Source organism: Aethalodelphis obliquidens, unplaced genomic scaffold (genome assembly GCF_003676395.1).
Source record: "Aethalodelphis obliquidens isolate GAN/ISIS:26980383/991018 unplaced genomic scaffold, ASM367639v1 scaffold28, whole genome shotgun sequence".
Lineage (NCBI taxonomy): Eukaryota > Metazoa > Chordata > Mammalia > Artiodactyla > Delphinidae > Aethalodelphis > Aethalodelphis obliquidens.
Window position 1 is genome coordinate 22,896,944 of NW_020837972.1, and position 17,778 is coordinate 22,914,721.

At 59.0% G+C, this 17,778-nt stretch overlaps 1 protein-coding gene across 2 annotated transcripts in view; it reads left to right on the forward strand.

Moving 5' to 3' along the window:
* ADGRD1 (adhesion G protein-coupled receptor D1) overlaps nt 1-17,778 on the forward strand; it is a 142,668-nt gene that overhangs the window by 123,489 nt on the left and 1,401 nt on the right. For both annotated transcript variants that reach the window (XM_027125156.1, XM_027125157.1), the window contains 5 exons: nt 827-893; nt 10,321-10,412; nt 13,887-14,013; nt 15,261-15,302; nt 16,606-16,698. In XM_027125156.1, coding sequence (XP_026980957.1) covers nt 827-893; nt 10,321-10,412; nt 13,887-14,013; nt 15,261-15,302; nt 16,606-16,698 — 421 coding nt within the window. The remainder of the gene's footprint in view (nt 1-826; nt 894-10,320; nt 10,413-13,886; nt 14,014-15,260; nt 15,303-16,605; nt 16,699-17,778) is intronic.

The window sequence follows — 17,778 nt, forward strand, 5'->3', positions numbered from 1 at the left end:
TCAGGGGGCTGTGCTGGGTGAGCAGGCGTGAGTGAGTGACCAGGCGGCCCCGCAGGGACATCCACGTCCTGCGTCCGTGAGGATGCGCTGTGTGCCTCACCGGATCCTGGCGGGAGTGCCAGGCCCCCGGGGCTGCCCCCAGATCCAGGGAGGTGACGTGTCTCAGGGACCCCGGGCTCTTGGCGGTTCTGACGCTCTGGAGAGGAAGATGGTAGTCCTGCCTGAGTTCCTGGAATCATGTCTCGTAAGCCAGGAGAAATTTCATATCCTCATACTGGACCCTACTTCTCTGGAAATCAGAGCTGTGGCTGGGATCCACTGGGACCTTTCGTCTCGGTTGTGGAGCGGGGTTGGGGGATGGCACTGCTGGGAGATGGAACTGACCAACAGCTGATGAGAAGATGAAGATGGTCCACGCTGCGTCACGTGATGCCTCCTCACTCCTTGAATCCCTGCAGAAGACACTAGTGAAGTCAGTGTTTGAAATGCTCTGGAAGGAAGCCGGCCCCTGGCAAAAGCCCATTTATTTATTTCTCGTAATAAAATTCAAACCTCCTTTGGATTTTGGCTAGACTCTTCAGAGATTGCGAATTTTTCCACTAACGAGGTGACCTGGAAAAGCCTTCTTTTCCCCGAGCCAGTCCACAGACCTAGAACATTCTTCCCAAGAGCGGGGGGCGTGAGGTCATGGACAGGATACAGACACGTTTGTGGGGATTAACAGTGTCATTGTGACTGCACCCCACGGTGTCCCTGTACTGTCCTGGATGCAGGGCCCCTGGGACGTGGGATGATGCCCTGGAGTAACCCTCTGCCCCTTCCACAGCTGCTGGCTGTCGCTCGGGAATGGTGCCGTCTGGGCCTTCGTAGCTCCTGCGCTGTTCATCATCGTGGTATGTCCTCTGCCGTGCGGGCGCGGAGCTGGGCTGGGGAGGGGCCGGAGTGGAGGAAGCCCTGGGCTTTGTGGAGGTGCAGCTGGGCCCCCTGAGAGCACGTCCTAAGCTGGGGCAGCATGGGTCCTGTTACAGCCCCTCATGGGGGTGTGACCCAGAGCCTCCTTTCCCCGAATGATACTCAGGAAGGTTGGGCAGGTTTTCAGGTTTAATGCAGATCTGTTTAAGGCCCTCGGTGCTTTTCATGCTGAAGCAGCAGGTGTGGGTGTGTGTCCAGGAGGGGCAGTGCAGACCCAACTGGTTCTTTTCTTTCCCGATGCTCTTCCATGATTTCCTCACGTGCACATCTCCGTGGTCAAGGAGATGCAGGATCCAGGGCTCTGTTAGGGAGTTTTCGTCAGAGCCTCCCAAGAACCACACAAAACAGAATTCCTGTGATAATGAGGGACCTACTCAGAGAGGGTGACAGAAATGGGGATCTCTAAGCTCACAGTCAGGAACGTTTGCCGTGGCTGTGCGTCTGGGGTTCAGACGAGGCCGTCTCCACGTGGTTCTGGCGCCCCACCTCTCAGCTCTGTTTTCCTGTCAGTTGGCTCCATTCTTAGGTAGGTTGCCCCAGATGCTGCTAAGAAACTCTAGGACCACACAGAATTATAATAACTGCCATGGGAAGAAAACCCTCCTTTGTTGTTCTTGTTATGGTTCTACCGACGCGTCCCACCAAATCCTGGGATCGGTTTTCATCATTTCTGATGGACCTGCCTTGGAACTCTGCCCACCATGGGCCCCTCGCTGAGGCCAGAGGAGCAGAATGCTCTCATTGGCCAGAGGAACGGAATCTTCTGATTGGCCAGCCTTCACTGAAGCCAGTGGAAGCAGAATGTTCTGATTGGCCAGCCCTCACTGTGGCCAGAAGAATGAAATGCTCTGATTGGCCAAAGGACTGGACCACAGCTGTAACCCTGGGTCCTTATACTTGGTTTCCCATGAAGTTATTTAACGTTAATAATAAAGCTCAGGGCTTCCCTGGTGGCACAGTGGTTGAGAGTCCACCTGCCGATGCAGGGGACACAGGTTCGTGCCCCAGTCCGGGAAGATCCCACATGCCGCGGAGCGGCTGGGCCCGTGAGCCATGGCCGCTGAGCCTTCGCGTCCAGAGCCTGTGCTCCACAACGGGAGAGGCCACAACAGTGAGAGGCCCGCATATCGCAAAAAAAACAAAACAAAAACAAAAATAAAACTCAAATTTATAGAGCATCTTTTTTTTTTTTTTTTTAAGATCTGAATGTGTTTTTACATTAAATTTCTCTCTTACTTGCCCCTAAATTAGCTGCTTGGAGAGATGGTAATTTCTGTTATTACAGAGGGGCAAATTAAGGTGCAGGGAATAAGTAGAATGACAAAATTCTGGCCCGTGATGGTAGCTGTACTAGTTTAGATGTCCCCTTCCTCTCCTCCCCCACATCCTTCCACTGGCCCTCTTCCTTTTGTTCTCTCTCCTCCCCCTTCTCCCCAGGTGCTAGTAAACCAGCTTGAGTGCCCTTGAGTAGAAAAGGCTCAGTCCTGGGAAACAGGGGAATCAGGCATGGCTGGCTCCAGGCACTCAGTGATGTCCACAGGTATCTCCTGCTCACCCCGTGGTCCCATTGCCTCCTTGCTGGCTCCATCTCAGGCAGGCTTTCCTGGGGGGGACATGATGGAGCTGGTACCCTGACACATCCTCCAGCTCTGCAGTTCAGGGTAAGGAGGGAGGCACTGTTCCCAGCAGTCCCAGCAGAAGTCCCAGGGCAGATTCTGATTGGCTCCCATGGGTCAGGTGTCTGTTCCAGAGCCAATCACTGAGGCTTGGAGGGAGGCAGATGATTGGTCAGGCCCAAGGGGCAGGGTTTATTATTTTATCCCCCTGAACTCTTGGGGCTAGAGGTGGGGATCCCCAAGAAGCCCTAGGAAAAGGGCCTGGGAGAGGGGGCTGCCGGTACCTGGGTGCTGAGCCTGGCTGGGGTCTGGTCAGAGGTGAGGCATCGCCATGCTGTCCCAGTCTGGGCATCTCTCCCCACAGGTGTTGGGGGCTGACATCAGGGCACCCCCCATCCCTCCTGCCCACCTTGTGCAAATCCGCAAAACACACTCTCCATACCCTTGGCTGGGACCCCAGAACATGCTCTCCACGCACCCCCAGGGTGGGAGCCAGGCCATGCTCACTGCCTCTGAGGGTGCTGCCTTTGAAGGGTGTTGAGCCCCCAGGTGAGCCCGGTACAGAAGGTGAGGGAAGGGACTCCAGCCAGAGACACGTGAGCCTTTGGTGTCCTCATCCGTCGCCTCCCCCGTCGGGTGTCCCGGCTGTGGTGGCCCATGAACTGTCCTGATCCTAAGGACAGATCCGATGTTCTGTGTCACCAAGGATGGCTGCCGGAGGATGGGCTTATTGGAGAGGGTCTGTGGGTGGCACTGAAGCCCGCCACTCCTGCATCCCCTCCATCTGGATCTTTCCTAAATACTGTGACGCCAGCCCTCCTTTCACTCACCCCCCTGCTCCCTTCCCCAGCGGCTGATTTGAAAGCTTCTTTTGACTTTGTTCCAAATTCGGTGGCACTGACTGAGGCCGTGGGCCCTGGTGGTTAATTAAAAACGTATCCAAGGGAAGACGCCTAAAGATGTGGCTTCTTCCTCCTTAATTAAAATTCCACTCAGACATCCTCAGGCCACACAGAGGGGCAGCAGCATCTTCTTGGTAGAGGGTTTACAGAAGGGCAGGGTGGGGGGCATCACTGTGGTGTCGTCGTCTGTTCGGGACATGGGGGGGGCGGGGGCGCCAGCCCCACACGCGCCCCCCCGTTCAGGCTGCGTTGACTCCGCTGCCCTCCACGCCGGTCCCCTGCCAGGTGACGTGTGCTCAGGGGCGTCCACGGCCACGGGGACAAGCGGGAGACGGGGGCATTCCCTCCCTGACGTGCTGGCTCTGCGAGCCTCCTGGGTCCGCGTGGCCCCAGCCCCCGGGCCTCTGTGCCAGAGGAGAGGGGGGGGCTGTGCTCCCAGCTCTGCAGGGCTCGTGGGCCCCCGGGCTCTCTGTAGGGTCCGCGCAGGGCCCTGGTGGGAGGTGTGGGCGACAGGGAGACGGGGGTCTTGCGTGTGTCAGCTGGGTGCCCCTCCCATGCCACTCCCCTCCTGTTCTCAGTGTCCCCGGGGGGCCGGTCTGGATGGACACGGACCAGGCTCAGAGGGAGGGAGGAGACGGGGGCCAGGAGTGCACCCCCCGATCCCTCGCGCAGGGCAGTGAGTGCACGGTGCTCCGTCCCCCACAGGCCACACTCCTGTTGGCAGCGCTGGCCGCAGGGTCCCTGAGGCTGTCCCTCCGCCCTCAGCCCTTCTGTGTCACAGGAGCTGGTGTCCCCAGCACCCCGTGAGCCCTGGCCGTCTCTCCGGCTGCTGGCTCCCTTGTGGTGCTGGGGATGTTTCCTTCTCTGTCCGTCACAGGCGGTTAGAATCACACTGCTGTGTCACCTCTGCGCGGGAAGGGGGACTGCGGTCCGTGCCAGTCCAGGGCGGTGGCACAGCGGCTCTGTAAAGGAGACCTCCTCCAGGAAGGGCTGCCGGGTCGGGAAAGGGACGGCACTGTGGTCTCAGGGCGTCCGTCCTTGGCGTTAACCCCGAGCTCTGAGTACAGGCCCGGGTCCTTCCATCAATTGCTTTCAGCTGCGGGAGGTGGTGCGTTGTCGCGGTGACACGTCCCTGAGCTCTCCCTCCAGGCTGTGCCCTGTCCCAGGGCTGCGTGAGGGCCATCTGCAGTCACTTTCCCACCCGGCCTTTTACAGGGTGATAGAGGCTCCCGTGGGCGACCCCGGGGCGCCCTCCCTTCCTGCCCCTGGGGTCCAGGAGGACCACTCTCCTCGTCACCCAGACGGAGGCTCGGGCTCAGACCCGACTCCAGTCCCCCTACCAGTTCAACCCTCCTGGTTAGAGCGCGGGCAGTGGCAGGGGAGTCAGTGAGTGTGGAAGGCCTCGCCCTGCTATCTCTGTGCTGACTTAACCCCCCAGGTCTGCAGGGCCCGGCAGCATCGCCCGCTCCCAGACTCCCCGGCTGAGCTGTTTCCTCTGACTTTGGTCAGTGACGGCGGGGGATCCGAGGCGGCCCTGCCTGGATCCTTCCCTACCACCCACCACAGCGAGGGGTCCAGCAGCAGGGTCTCCGCATCCCATGTCCTCCAGGCTCGCTGGAGCCCTGCTGTCCTTCCAGAGGGGTCGTTACCTCCACCCCGCCCCAGCCCCTCTCCTTGACATCAGCCCCGCCCCAGCCCCTCTCCTTGACGTCAGCCGTGCACCTACGAGGACTGTGGTTCTCACTCTTGTTAGTAATGGAATCCCTGGGGAGCTTGGGAACGGTTCCTGCCTGAGCCCCACCCGGGAGGTTCTGGGTTTACTGGACCTTTCAGAGCTCCCGGTGATTCCGGGGTGGAGCTGGCTTGCAGTCCGAGGTGGGCTGTGGGAAGTTGGAGAGCCCTGGGCTGGGGGGAGGGGATGTCCGCTGAAAACGGTCAAGTGCAGGGTCAGCGGGCTGTGGCTCATGTGGTAAATCCGGCGCAGGTGCCGGGCACTTACTTACAAACTGCGGCGGCTGTCACGCTGCAGCCGTTGAGCTTAGCTGTTACAGTAGAGACTGGGAGGCCTGAAAAGCCAAAGATGTTTGCTCCCTGGACCTTGAGAGGAAAAGCATGCAGACCCCAGGCCAGGGGATGCGGCAGAGGGGTCCCGAGACCCAGCCTCTCCGACTGTCAGGGCTCAGGCTGGCCGGGGGTGGAAGTGTCCCGTGTTTCTCATTTCCTCTGAGGACCCTGGGTTGTGCCATGTTGAGTCGTGCCCGTTGCTCCCAGAGGCGCTCCGCAGACAGCAGGTTTCAGCATTGCATGTAGGGCCCGGCCCCATTGTGTAGCTTGTGCAAAGCTCTGTTCGGGCGCGTGTTCACGTGAGCACGTCCGTGGGAAAGAAACGTCTGGTGGATGCACAGGGGATGGCGTTCTCCAGAGAGGGGGCTGCGTCCAGGGGGGTACTGGCTTGCACATCCCTCCATTTAAAAACACCCACACGTCACGAGCATCATTTTAAACTAAAACACTTCGGAAAGGTGCATGTTCGTGTTGGGGTGTGCGGTTTCGCTGTGTCCCGGTGAGGTTGGTCCCGGAGGGACAGGAACCTGTGGGACAGGATTGTCACCGTGGCGCCTGGTGGGCCCAGTGCTGGGAGGGAAAGGGCAGAACCGAGCCCCTTCCGGTTCACAGCTTACCTGTCACCCCGCTGCCAAATACGCACCCCCACCTGTCCCTTCACAGACTGTTCTCCCCGATTATGAAGGGACGTGGATGCCATTTCCTGGGCGACTCCAGTGAGGCTGAGTGCAAAAGTGCCCACGGGGCGGGCAGGTCTTACAGAAGCAGGGACGCCATGGGCCACAGGGGCCCCCTTAGCCTGAGCCCCCCCAGGGTCTTGTTCCGTGCCGGCGACACCCGGGAAAAAGACCTCCAAGTCCGGGAAGAGAAAGAGTCTAGAGTTTTAAAATCCTCCTCTCACCTGGGGAGAAGCCAAGCTAGTTGTGTGACTACAAATACAGGTACATAAATAAAGATACGTAGATACAGATCCAGTTACCAATTCCTGAGAACAGATATGGACACGGGAACAATTACAGCGATAGTTACAGACGTAAAGATACAGCACCGTAAATACCTGTATGGACACAGAAACAGGTATAGATACACATGACGCGTTTACTCTGTCTTTATGTGTGTCTGCACGTATAACCTTTCGCTGTGAGATCGTGGTGCACATCCCAATGATTTTTCACAAATACCTAAGTGGCCCTGAGTCTGGTCAAGAGACACAGCGTGGTCCCAACCCCAGAGCCCTGCCCAGCCGTTCCCTTCCCCCAGCAAAAATCCCCGTGGTCCTGAGTGTGTCCTCCCTCCACCCTCCCCTCCTTTTTTTTTTTTGCTGAAATGCGGCCTGTGAACTACTGGTTTGACATCTGTCATAAGTAGCTTGTTGGCCGTTCTAACGCGGAGATACTTAGTTGATGAAATACCCCACATTCACGTTATAAACGCCTCACCCCAGGGCCTTTCCCAGTCTGCACCAGGCGCAAGCCAGGGCGAGTGACATGGAGTGAGGGGGCCAGGCCCGCTTCTGGTTTGTATTTTCAGGAAACGCCAGATGTGTTTCACCCTCAGCTGCTGTCTCCCACTTAATTGCACATTAATGTAGCCTCAGAGGTTAGCCTGCACCTTCTCTCATGCTGCCGTGGCCGACGCGGGGGGAAGCGTGCCCACCAAATGAAATCAGACAGGCCCCCGGCTGAAAGACGGGGAGGGGAAATAACTAAATCCCAGCAAAAGCTTCGGAGACATGGGCGTGATGATGAATTGTAACAGCCGATCACCTGGGCAGCTTAAACATTATTGAAATGCTTCCTTCCGGGTCTTAAATACAGAGGCCAAGAAATAACAAAAGACCTGAAATCGAATTAATCACTTGTAGCATTTCTATGTCTGTGAACAGTTCGCCATAATCTGATCATCCATTCAGCGGCCACGTCACAGCGTCTGGGAACAGCAGTGTGAACCGCCTGGCGTCACCCCTGAGAGGTCTAGGGCAGAATCCCGGGTCAGCCTCCGGCCAGCAAAGGGAGAGGTGGCTGTGATGAGACCTCTGGGGTCATGTGGGGTGTTCAGGCTCCTCCCCAGAGGCTGCCTGGCATCCGTCTCCCGGGTCCCAGGCTCTGTGGCTTCTCCATCCCCTTCCCTGAATTATTGGGACACTTCACAGTTAAGCCTGTTTTCCTCCTGAGCCCAAGGTCATAACTGAGACATTCACAGGAAAAAGGACTGATGTTATTTCCCTTTTATGGTGTAATTAAGCAATTTGATGTTTGAACATTAACACACATGGTTAAAAATTTGAAAGCAAAGCTTAGTAATGTATATTTTGAGCAGTCTCTGCCCACGTCTCTCTCTTAAGTCCCTGGTTTCCACCCGCCCCCCCAAACAGACAACCCCTGATGCTAACTTCTTGTGTATCCTAGGGGTGCTCTGAAGATGTAGGCAGATATAAACATATATTCACCTCATTCTGTGCCTTTTCCGCACACGCAGTGTGTGCTGGACCTCCGGCTTTATCCGCACAGGAAGAGCCGCCTTGGTCCGTGATGCACCCACAGAGTAGGCTGCCCGCAGTAGCCCCCAAACCTGCTCCCTGTTGGGAACAATTCAAGTGTTTCCAGTCTTTTCTGGTTACAAACAAGGCTTCAGCTTTGGCCAGCGGGTGAGGAGCCCAGGATATAAATTCCCAAAGCGGAAGAGGCAGGACTTACAGGATGGTACACGGAGGACTTCAGTAAATGTTCTCCCCCTAGAATACAAAGAAGCTACTGGAAAAATTATACGTGGAAAAAACCCAGACATTTCAGAACTCTAGAAATCAACCACAGGCTGAAAAGTCTTTAATCACGAAAAATCGCTGAATCTTGGTGAGAGCAGCAGGGACTGTGGCTTCTGATTGGCCACTCGGGCCCCGCGTCCCAGCTCCGTGACGCAGCTATTGTCACTGGAGGCGAGGACGGGCTTACGGGCGCGCGGGTGCAGCACCTGTGTGACCTCAGAGCAAGCTATTCGCAGACTTCACTGGGCCTCGGCGTCTGGAATAGACATCCCCATGCTTAAAGCGCCAACCAGTTAGTCCCCTGGCTTCGGTCACTGAGCTGCTTGAGTGGCAAAGTCCCTGCATGGTCACACCAATAGCCTGGCGTCCGTGCTGGCCCGCCCCTTTCTTGTCTGCGGAGTGAGGCCTTCCTGTGGCGCTAACTCGGTCAGCCAGTGCAGGCCGGGGAGGCCTGGAGGGCACTGGTGTTCCCATCTGCCGGCTTCTGTGTGCCCTGACCTCGGAAGACCTCCAGCGTCATCCTCACTTTACAGGCGAGAAAACGGGGGCGAGTGAGGCAGCCTGTCAGAAGCCAGGCTGCCGGGTGCGGAGATGGTCAGCGAAGACAGGGGCCCCACTGACAGCATCTGTTCTGTGTTTGCTCTGAAGACTAACGATGAAAGCTTTACTCACTTATAGTGATGGTATAAGCAAGGGGCTAAACGGGCAGGGGTGCCAGCTTCCCAGGACCCCCTCCCGCGGAGCCGCGCGGGCAGGGGTGCCTCGCTGCTGAGCGTGTTCTGAGGGAGAGGCTGCTGCTGAGCCTTGGACCTGGGAGCTGGACGCTGAGGCAGCTCGTGGAGGAGTGTCTGCAAGGCCCCTGAGATAAGGGGTATCAGCAGAGACGCTTTGGAAAGGCCTCAGGCTGGGCCCCCAGGAGGAGGCCTCTAACGAGGGCGTTCAGGCCAGGAACGCAGATGTGTGTGCGGCGTGGCCGGCCGGGGCAGGAGGGGCCTGAGTCCCCTTCAGAGCCGGGGATGCTCTGCTGTGGCCCAGGTGTTGTGTGGGGAGGGCCACTTTCCCTGTGTGGCCTGCCAGGAACGCCTTTGTCCTTGCCTGTGCTCAGGCCTGAAGGTTCACACGTGGCCGGGAGCGGGACTCCTCACCGACTCTGTAAATGACCTCAGAAGTTTTCAGATACAAGGGAGAGGTCCCGTCGCAGCACAGCCCCGAATCCAGCTGTGGTCCCTGTAGCGGAAGGACGTGGCGGGGCCTCGCTTCCCCTGCTGTCACCTGCCTGGTCAGGCTCCTGTTCAGGACCCTGGAGAGCTGCCCACGGGAGGGGACACTTTGTGCCAGAGCCTCTGCCAGAGACCCTCACAGCCCCCGCCCGGCCCCCAGCCCCCAAGGGGAGCCTCCCAGCCCCCAGACCCCCAAGGGGAGCTTTCCTAGCAAGGTGGAAGCATTGGGCAGAAGATGAAGAATCCTCTGCTGTGGTCTCCGGGGATCCCATGCTGTGGGCTCTGTGGACGCACAGCCGTGGGCCTGGGGTGTGGGCAGGAGGTGAGAGCCAGGCTGTGCTCCGGCGCTCAGGTTGCACCGTGGGCGTTCCTACTCTTTCTCATTAAGTGGAAAAACTGAGGTTCGGAGGACTTCAGTACGTTACCCAGGGCCACACCCAGGGAGCACATGGTGAAAGGAGGCTGGAAGCAGCTCTGTCTGGTTCTGAGGTTCACAGCCTCCTTGCCCTGGTGGCGAGCAGAGGAATGCTTTCTTCGGTGTGCTCCTGGGGACTCGGCCTGGGGTGTTTGGCCGTCTTTTCTCGGGAGCACAGATGTGGGCTCCCAGAAGGCGGTCTTGCAGGTGACCTGTGCAGGTAAAAGTTCAGGGATGCGGCTTCGATTTCTCCCAGAGACGCCGCCTGTTTGCCTGGGAATCCTGGCTGGGGAGAGGGCCCGGTGGACTCGGATGCCCTGCAGGTGTGGCTCCGGCCCTCACCTTGTCTCCCGTTCTCCTCACTCAGGTCAACATGGGCATCCTCATCGCGGTGACCAGGGTCATTTCACAGATCAGCGCCGACAACTACAAGATACATGGAGATCCCAGCGCCTTCAAGTAAGCGGCACCCTGGGCTGTCAGCCATGCCCCCTGCCCACAGAGGCTGCTCGCGGGTGGCAGGAGGGCGGGTCACACCCTTGGGCTTGCCCGGTGTCCTCATGACGTGCGTCCTCATCGGTCTCTGTGACCAGCATCAGCTCGCTGCCCCCATTTGTGAAAGAAGGGGGTCCGTTAGATGTTCTCCCAGAGACTGCTTCACCCCTAGGGTGAGAGGAGCTGGCGCTGGGGTCCAGAGGAGGGTTCTGGAGCCCGACCGCCCTGCCTGGGTCAGTCCTGCCTCAGCCCTACCATCTGCTGGGGCCTTGTGAGCTATTCAACCCCTCAACGCCCTGATTTCCTCGTCTGCGCGGCGAGGGTGATGGCGGCCGTCTTACAGGTTGTCCTGAGGAGGGTGGAACTTCCTGACCTGCTCTGGGGCTGGTTCATCCTCTGAAGGAGCAGGTGTCTCTGAATGGGGGCCGTTCCACCCACACACTCACTGCCTTCTGGGGTTTCTCCACCCCATTGTCGGGGCTCTGCCAATTGCAAGTGACAGAAAACCCAACACAAGCTGGCTAAAGCACAAGACGTACCTACCGACACAGGCAACCATAAGTCCAGGAATGAGTCTAGAACGGCTTGGTCCAGCGCATCAAATAATACCACCAGGGCCCAGCTCCTCCCGCACTTCTCAGCTCCACGCCGTCTGTCGGCTTCACGCTGAGACGGACTCTGCCTCCTGGTGACCAGATGGCTGCAACAGGTGGTTCAAGTCCATGGGAAAGTGTGTTTCTTTCCCCAGTAATCAGAGGTCCTGAGCCTGGAGACCGAGACTCAGACCAGACCGCATGCCCATCCACAAATCAATCCCAGTGGATGGAAATCACCAGTTAACCCTGGCCTGAGTCACACGGTCCATCCTGGCTCTGGGGTGCAGTGAGCACCCCCGAACCACCCGGCCAGGAAGTGGGGGTAGGGAGTTTAGGGACTGCTGTAGAGACAGGGTGCAGTTCCTAGGCCGCTGGCACTCTGTAAGTTACTTTATCTACTTGATCTACACTGTATCTCTTCCGATCTGAAAGGGAAAACAGTAAACATGTCAGCAGCAAATCCATAAGACAGTCATTCTGTAATGAATTCCAGACACCGTAAATTAACCTGACAAGTGGCTCCGGCCCCCTCAGGCTTTTTCAGCCCCTGGGAACCTTCGAGATGCTCCTAGGTCAGGGTCAGTTCCCTTCCTCGTCCATCAGCGAGAACAGGCGGTGCTGCCCTGTGAGGCCGCCAGTCCCCCGGCCCCGGGGGCCTGGCTGGGGAGGAGCCTGACCCTCCCTCACCCCAACTTCAGCCCCCAGGCCCTCCCCTCGGTGCGCAGGGCCCCGTCTGACCCGGCACCCGCAGGACCGCTGGCCTTGCGGCACCCAGAGCAGCCCGGATCTCACTCCACACCCGCGCCCCCGTCTCTGCCCCCGGCCCCTCTTCACACACCGCGGCCCTGAAAGGCAGCTGAGCCCATGACCCATCTGCCCTCCGTGGGGACCTGGTCCCCAAGTGGAGGCTGACACGGGGGAGGTAGGGGCCGTGCATCGCAAGGGCGTTTCCGTGTCTCTGCAGAAGCAGGGCCGGGGCGCTGCCGCTGTGCCCTCCTGTGTCCTGCACGTGACCCGGCACCCAGGACCGACCTCCTGGAGAGTCCGGCCCGTGCCTCTGGACAGACCCCCGACTCTCCCCACCCAGCACGCTCCCTGCCCCGCCTCTTCCTCATGTGGCCGAGCGGGACCCTGGGTCACGCCTCACTCCCTTCCTAGCGTCCCCTCCCTGGGCTGGTGAAGCAGGAGCCCGGGAGCCGGGCGGGAAGACGCAGCACAGCCTCCTCGGAACACCTGTGGCCCCCCTCTCCTGGTTTCAATCTAGGCCTTTCCTTCCTGCCCAGCAGCTCAGCGCTCAGCGACTTAACGCGATGAGATGCTTCCTCAGGAGCCTTAACAGGGCTGCCTTCCACCTGCTTTCTCACCTCTGTTTATCGGACATGATTCCAGACTCCCCAGAAAGCAGCAGAGAACATTCAGTTTTCCCAAGTGAGATCCGGGTCCTGGGGGCGGGAGGGAGGTGGATGCCAGCCCCCGGCGAGCAGGGGGACGGGCATCGGGGAGTCTTATGCGTCCGGACTGCGTCCCCCGCCTGCCCAGACCTCCTCTCCTGCAGGGACCCCGCTCCTTCTGCCTTTGACAAGGGGACCTGGCTGCTCTGGCTGTGTTAACAAGTCCTCAGAGAGCCTCAACTAGAGGAGTTTCCTCCCAGATTTTATCATTTATTGCTTCATTTTTGAAGTAAAAATGAACCATCCCTTTAAAAGTAACACATTGATATCGACTTCTCAGCAGCTGCTCCTTTCAATGATGGATTTTCCAGGATCTAAAGATGGAATCTAAATCGTTCATGGTATTTTGTTCCCCAGATTCAGGTGTCTGATTTTAACTGTACTGACTATGAAAACACGCAGCTGCAGCTTCCCTGACAGATGCCGTGTGGGAGCACATCTTTGGTTTTCTAGGGCTTTGCTGCTAGGAGCTGTCCATGCCGGGCCCTCGGGCTTCTGACCAGGGAGCTCCTTAGGGCCATTACGCCTCCTCCTGGGGGGCTGGATCCCTGAGCGGCACCGTTGGCTCGTCCTTCATCCATTGCGTGGCCTCTTCCTCATCTTGCCCGCTGGTCCTGGTGCTGTGCTGGCTTTGGGGCTGCAGAGATGCAGAGCCCAGCCTTCAGAGGACTCACCGTGTAGTGAGGGAGACCATGCGGGTTGCAGCGCCAAGGGACGAGGGCCTTGGAGGTTGCTTAGCTGGGCAGCGTGGCACCCATCCGTCTCTGGACTTACCTCTCATGCTTACGTGCAGAAACCGCCCTGTGGAGAGCTGAGCTGTCTGAGTCAGGGTAGGCCGGGCCCCAGTTAGCGTACGATGATTTGCAGCACGTATCAGAGGCGGCCAGGACTCAGACAGCCCCTGGGGCATTGCCTCCACACCAGCTCTGTTCTGGGCTCTGCGGACACTGGGGGACCCAGATCCTTCTTCTCTCGGAACTCACATTCCACGGGAGAGCCTCAAGGCTGACGCTGCAGGTGCCCCGGCGCTGGGTGTGTCTCCTACCCCCGGACTCCTCGGCTGTGCTCTGCTCCATGGGCACCTGGCATCAGCGTTTCCCTCAGCATCACCACCAGCTGGACTGGGGTGGTCAGCCTGAGTTTGCCCAGAGGATGCGCCGGCTCCCGGAAGCCCGGTGCCAGCTGCAGTCCAGTGGAAGCAGAGCTGTCTGCTTGGCCCAGAGCTGGCCTTGCAGGGACCCTGTCTTGTGCGTCCGGCTAGTCAGCTCCTGACCCAAGGCCTCCTGCAGGGAGGAACCAGGTCTCACTCGCAGCAGGGCCTTTTCTGCTCCCGCTGGAAGCGTGGCGTCTGGACCCGCCCTGCCTGCCCACCCTCCCTGTTCCTCCTGCAGGTTGACAGCGAAAGCTGTGGCCGTGCTGCTGCCCATCCTGGGCACCTCGTGGGTCTTTGGCGTGCTCGCCGTCAACAACCAGGCTGTGGTCTTTCAGTACATGTTCGCCGTACTCAACTCCTTACAGGTGAGGGCCTGATGGGACTAGCGGCTTTGTGAGTGGACGTGCGGAGCAGGGTGCCTCTGAGGCAGGAGGGAGACCCTGTGCTCCATCCCCTCTACACGCACGCACCTCGTGGACCCCTAGCGTAGAGGGTCCCCAAGGCCTGAGGACACAGGCGTGGATGGGGCGTGCACCAGGGTCTCTGAGCAGATGGGCTATGCAGGACCCCATTCACAGCAGGGCTGCCTCGTCCTCCTGGACAGTGTCTGTGGAGGGGCACCCAGGCCTGAAAGGAAGACTGTCAGCACGTGGGCAGCTCCTGCAAGGGAGCCAGGCGTGGAGAGGTGGTGATGGGGATACCTTGGGTTCTGAGTTCTCATCTGCTCTCTGCATGGAAGGACAGCAAGGGTCACAGCCTGGAAACCAGAGACTTGGGAGCCCAGAGTCTGAGTCCCCAGAGCCACAAGCCCCCAGAGGAAGGGTGGAGGTGGGCGCCCGTGGCCACACACGGCCTACGCCACCGAGCTGAAGGCTCAGTCCACCCCGGCCCTCACCATGGTGTCCTTGCTGCTTCTGGGGCTTCACAGCCGGTGACGGTGTCAGGCTTCTAATCTGTAAGAAGCCCCCGTGCCTAGCTTCCTTCTGGCTGTTTATAACGAGAGGGGGTCGGCTGTCCTGGCTGCAGCCCCACACACCCCAGGTCCTGGGATCCTCACTTATCCTCTGTGTCCCATAAAGTTTCCCCTTCCGGAACGTGGGAACAACGACAGGACCACTTTGCGGGGGCTGCCTGTTAGCACTAAGTGAGATGACTCACGTGAAGTGTTCGTCTGGTGCGGACACAGGGGCAGAGTCTCTAGACGTCTGCGGATATCCTCAGCCTGTGTCTGTTCTCACTGTGACCGTCATCCTCAGTGTGCAGGTGAGGACACCAGGGCTCGCGCTAGGTGACGCGCTCGTGCCCTCCCATTTGTCCGCCCCAGCGTGTTTGCTCCTCTTTGAGGTTAAGCCTGTCTGGGCATCCACCTGTCTTTGTATCTTGGCCATGGCGGCTGCCTGCGTTTAGGTTAGATCACAGGATGCCCTTCCACGCTTACGGACTCCAGACTGCAGGGTCCAGCATCACAGCGCACTCCCACATGCTCCCAACACCAAGCCGTGCCAATGCCACTCGCAGAGCCCATAGGTGGCATTGGAAAGAACCCTCAGAAAGTGTTTGTGACAAAACGCAAGTGGCTCTAATTCTGTGTTTTCCTCCCCTTCCTCCCCAGGGATTTTTCATCTTCCTTTTTCATTGTCTCCTGAATTCAGAGGTATGTCTGCTCCACTTCGTGACAGTATGAAGCTGGTTTTTCATTTCTGAAAGGGCACAGAGAGCAGGAACAGTGTTGCCGCATCAGGCTGGCATCCGGGAATGTAACCCTGAATAAGCCTTGGTGTTGGTGACAGGTTGTGTGCAGGGAGGCTGCTTTCCGTCCCTCATCCCGGTTGCTAAGCAACATGCGCACATCCTCCTTCACCGATGTCACACGGGCACTGCTGGCTGTGTGGAGGACCAGGGGAGGTGGTGACAGGGTGGAATAGCTGAGCTGCAGACTCAGGACCTTGCTTGGCATCTGGTGTATTAGGGAGAGTGAGATGCAGATGTGCTCCCAGCAGATCCTCCCAGAGGCATTCAGGGAGCTGGCCTGGGGTGTAAGGAGGACTCCTGACTGCAGGGCTTAGAGAGGGGGCTTTCATGATGTGGCCTCCAAGGGCACTGGGGTACCTGGCGTGGGCCCGTTCCTCTTGGTGCAGTCTGGGGCATTGCACCTGCTGTGCACTTGGCCGTGGGGATGGTGGAAGGTGCCCTAGATCCTGTCGCTTGGGACCCATAGTCCGTGGGAGAAGCTTTACCTGTAAATTGTGGGGGTGGCATCGTGTTCCTTGGCATTTGAGTCCCTTCCAGGCTGTGGTCCTGGGGAAATGCCTCTGGAACGGTGACTGAGAACAGGGCAGAAGCACCACCCGCCTCTGTGCTTTGCCAGGAGAGCCCATCCATTTGCACGAGGATAGGTCAGGCGGGGAGGGAGGAGATGGGGGAGGGGCAGGCAGGGTGAGTCGCCCAGGACGATGGCGGCCAGCGGAGGAGAGGTCACGTGTTTGCAAAGACCAGGTAGCAGCCCAAGCAGGGCCTGAGACTGATCCACGTGGCAGAGGGGGCAGGAGGGGGCGGCAGCCTCAGCACCACACGCGGCCCCGCCCCACGCGTGCGCTTCGTCATTTACTGCCTTGTGTGGTTTCCGTGCCGGTCACACGCTCGGCCCCCAGGCTGTTCACCGTCGAGTGTGTCCCGTCTCCCCACCCAGCACTGTGAGGTCGGCAAAGGGCAGGCCAGGTCCAGCTTTCTCCCCGTGCAGGGCTGGGAACGGCGCGGGGACACAGCCCGTATCTGTCACACGAACCAGTGACATGTCCGTAGCGCAACTCCGGAACCACTGACTGTTCGGATCTGATGCCTCCGAGTCCTGTCCTCACCCTGCAGCACAAATTCCTCGGGACCTTTTAGAATGACCTCTTGTTGCTTTTGCAACTTCTGAAATTGCTTCTAATGAGCCTTCCGTTCTGCCTTTGAAGGTGAGAGCTGCTTTCAAGCATAAAACCAAGGTCTGGTCCCTCACGAGCAGCTCCACCCGCCAGGCCAACGTGAAGCCCTTCAACTCGGACTTCGTGAGTGCGTGTGGTGTCTCGTGTACGCCCCTCCTGCGCTGGCCGACCCTGCTCGGAGTGCCTTCCGTCCTCAGCCCACCCTGACCCAGGCCTCTTGTTCTCGGTCCTCGTTAGCCGGGACTTGCCTTCCAGCTTCACTGAGCTGCGCGCAGCCTCTGCCTTACAGAGGACCACTGGTCCCGAGGCTGCGTCTCTTGCAGCCCGAGCCCCGGGCCCTCCGCTCACTCCTTCCCCGAGCTCCGTCGTCTGCACCATCAGTGTCGGCGGACGGCTGCCCAGGTCGTGACGGAGGCTCGGCTCGGGGGCTGGGCTTTTCACACCTGACATAGGCCTGCAGGCGGCGCGAGCTGATGTCACACCCACAGCAGGGTCCCCCTCCTCACGAAATCACCTGGCCCTCTCTCCTGCCCCGTTTCCCAGGGCCAGTACTTCTTATGTTGACTTAGTGGGATGGAAGGATCAATTGACGGGGGGGCAGACACTGGACATGCTGAGGGTGTCCTATAAGAGGCACAAAAGTCGCTGGACACAGCCCGGCCTCTACCTCAGGTCTCCTCCCCCTACAGGTGCCTGAGAAATTGGGTCTGGATGGTCAGGGGTCTGAACAAGCCGCTCACCTCCCAGCGCTGGGCTTGGTTCACCTTCCTCCTGTGGGAAGTGGTTCCTCATCCCCCTGCCCCGCAGACCCCCAGGCAGGGCCCCCGGGCAGCCTGGAGCAGGCGATATCCTGGGTTCTCACTGCACTGCAGCCTCCCACCTGTCAGCTAGGCCCTCGCTCAGGGGTCCCATCCTCAGGAAGTCCCTCCTGGACGGCACTGAACAAAGGGGCTCCCACCGCACCCCAGCGTCCTGTGCCTGCGACCCCTGGCGGTTGTTTGGTTTATTCATTTGTTTCATGGCCGTTGTCTGCCTCCCCCATTGGAGCGCGAGCTCCCCGGGGGCGAGGGTCTGGTCGCCTTTGTTCACTGGTGTGACCCCATAGCCTAGAACAGGCCCCGGTGCCCAGCCTGCTCGATAAATCAGTGTCGAAGGAATAAGTGAATAAACGGATGAATAGAAGCGTGGATGAGTGAATGAGTG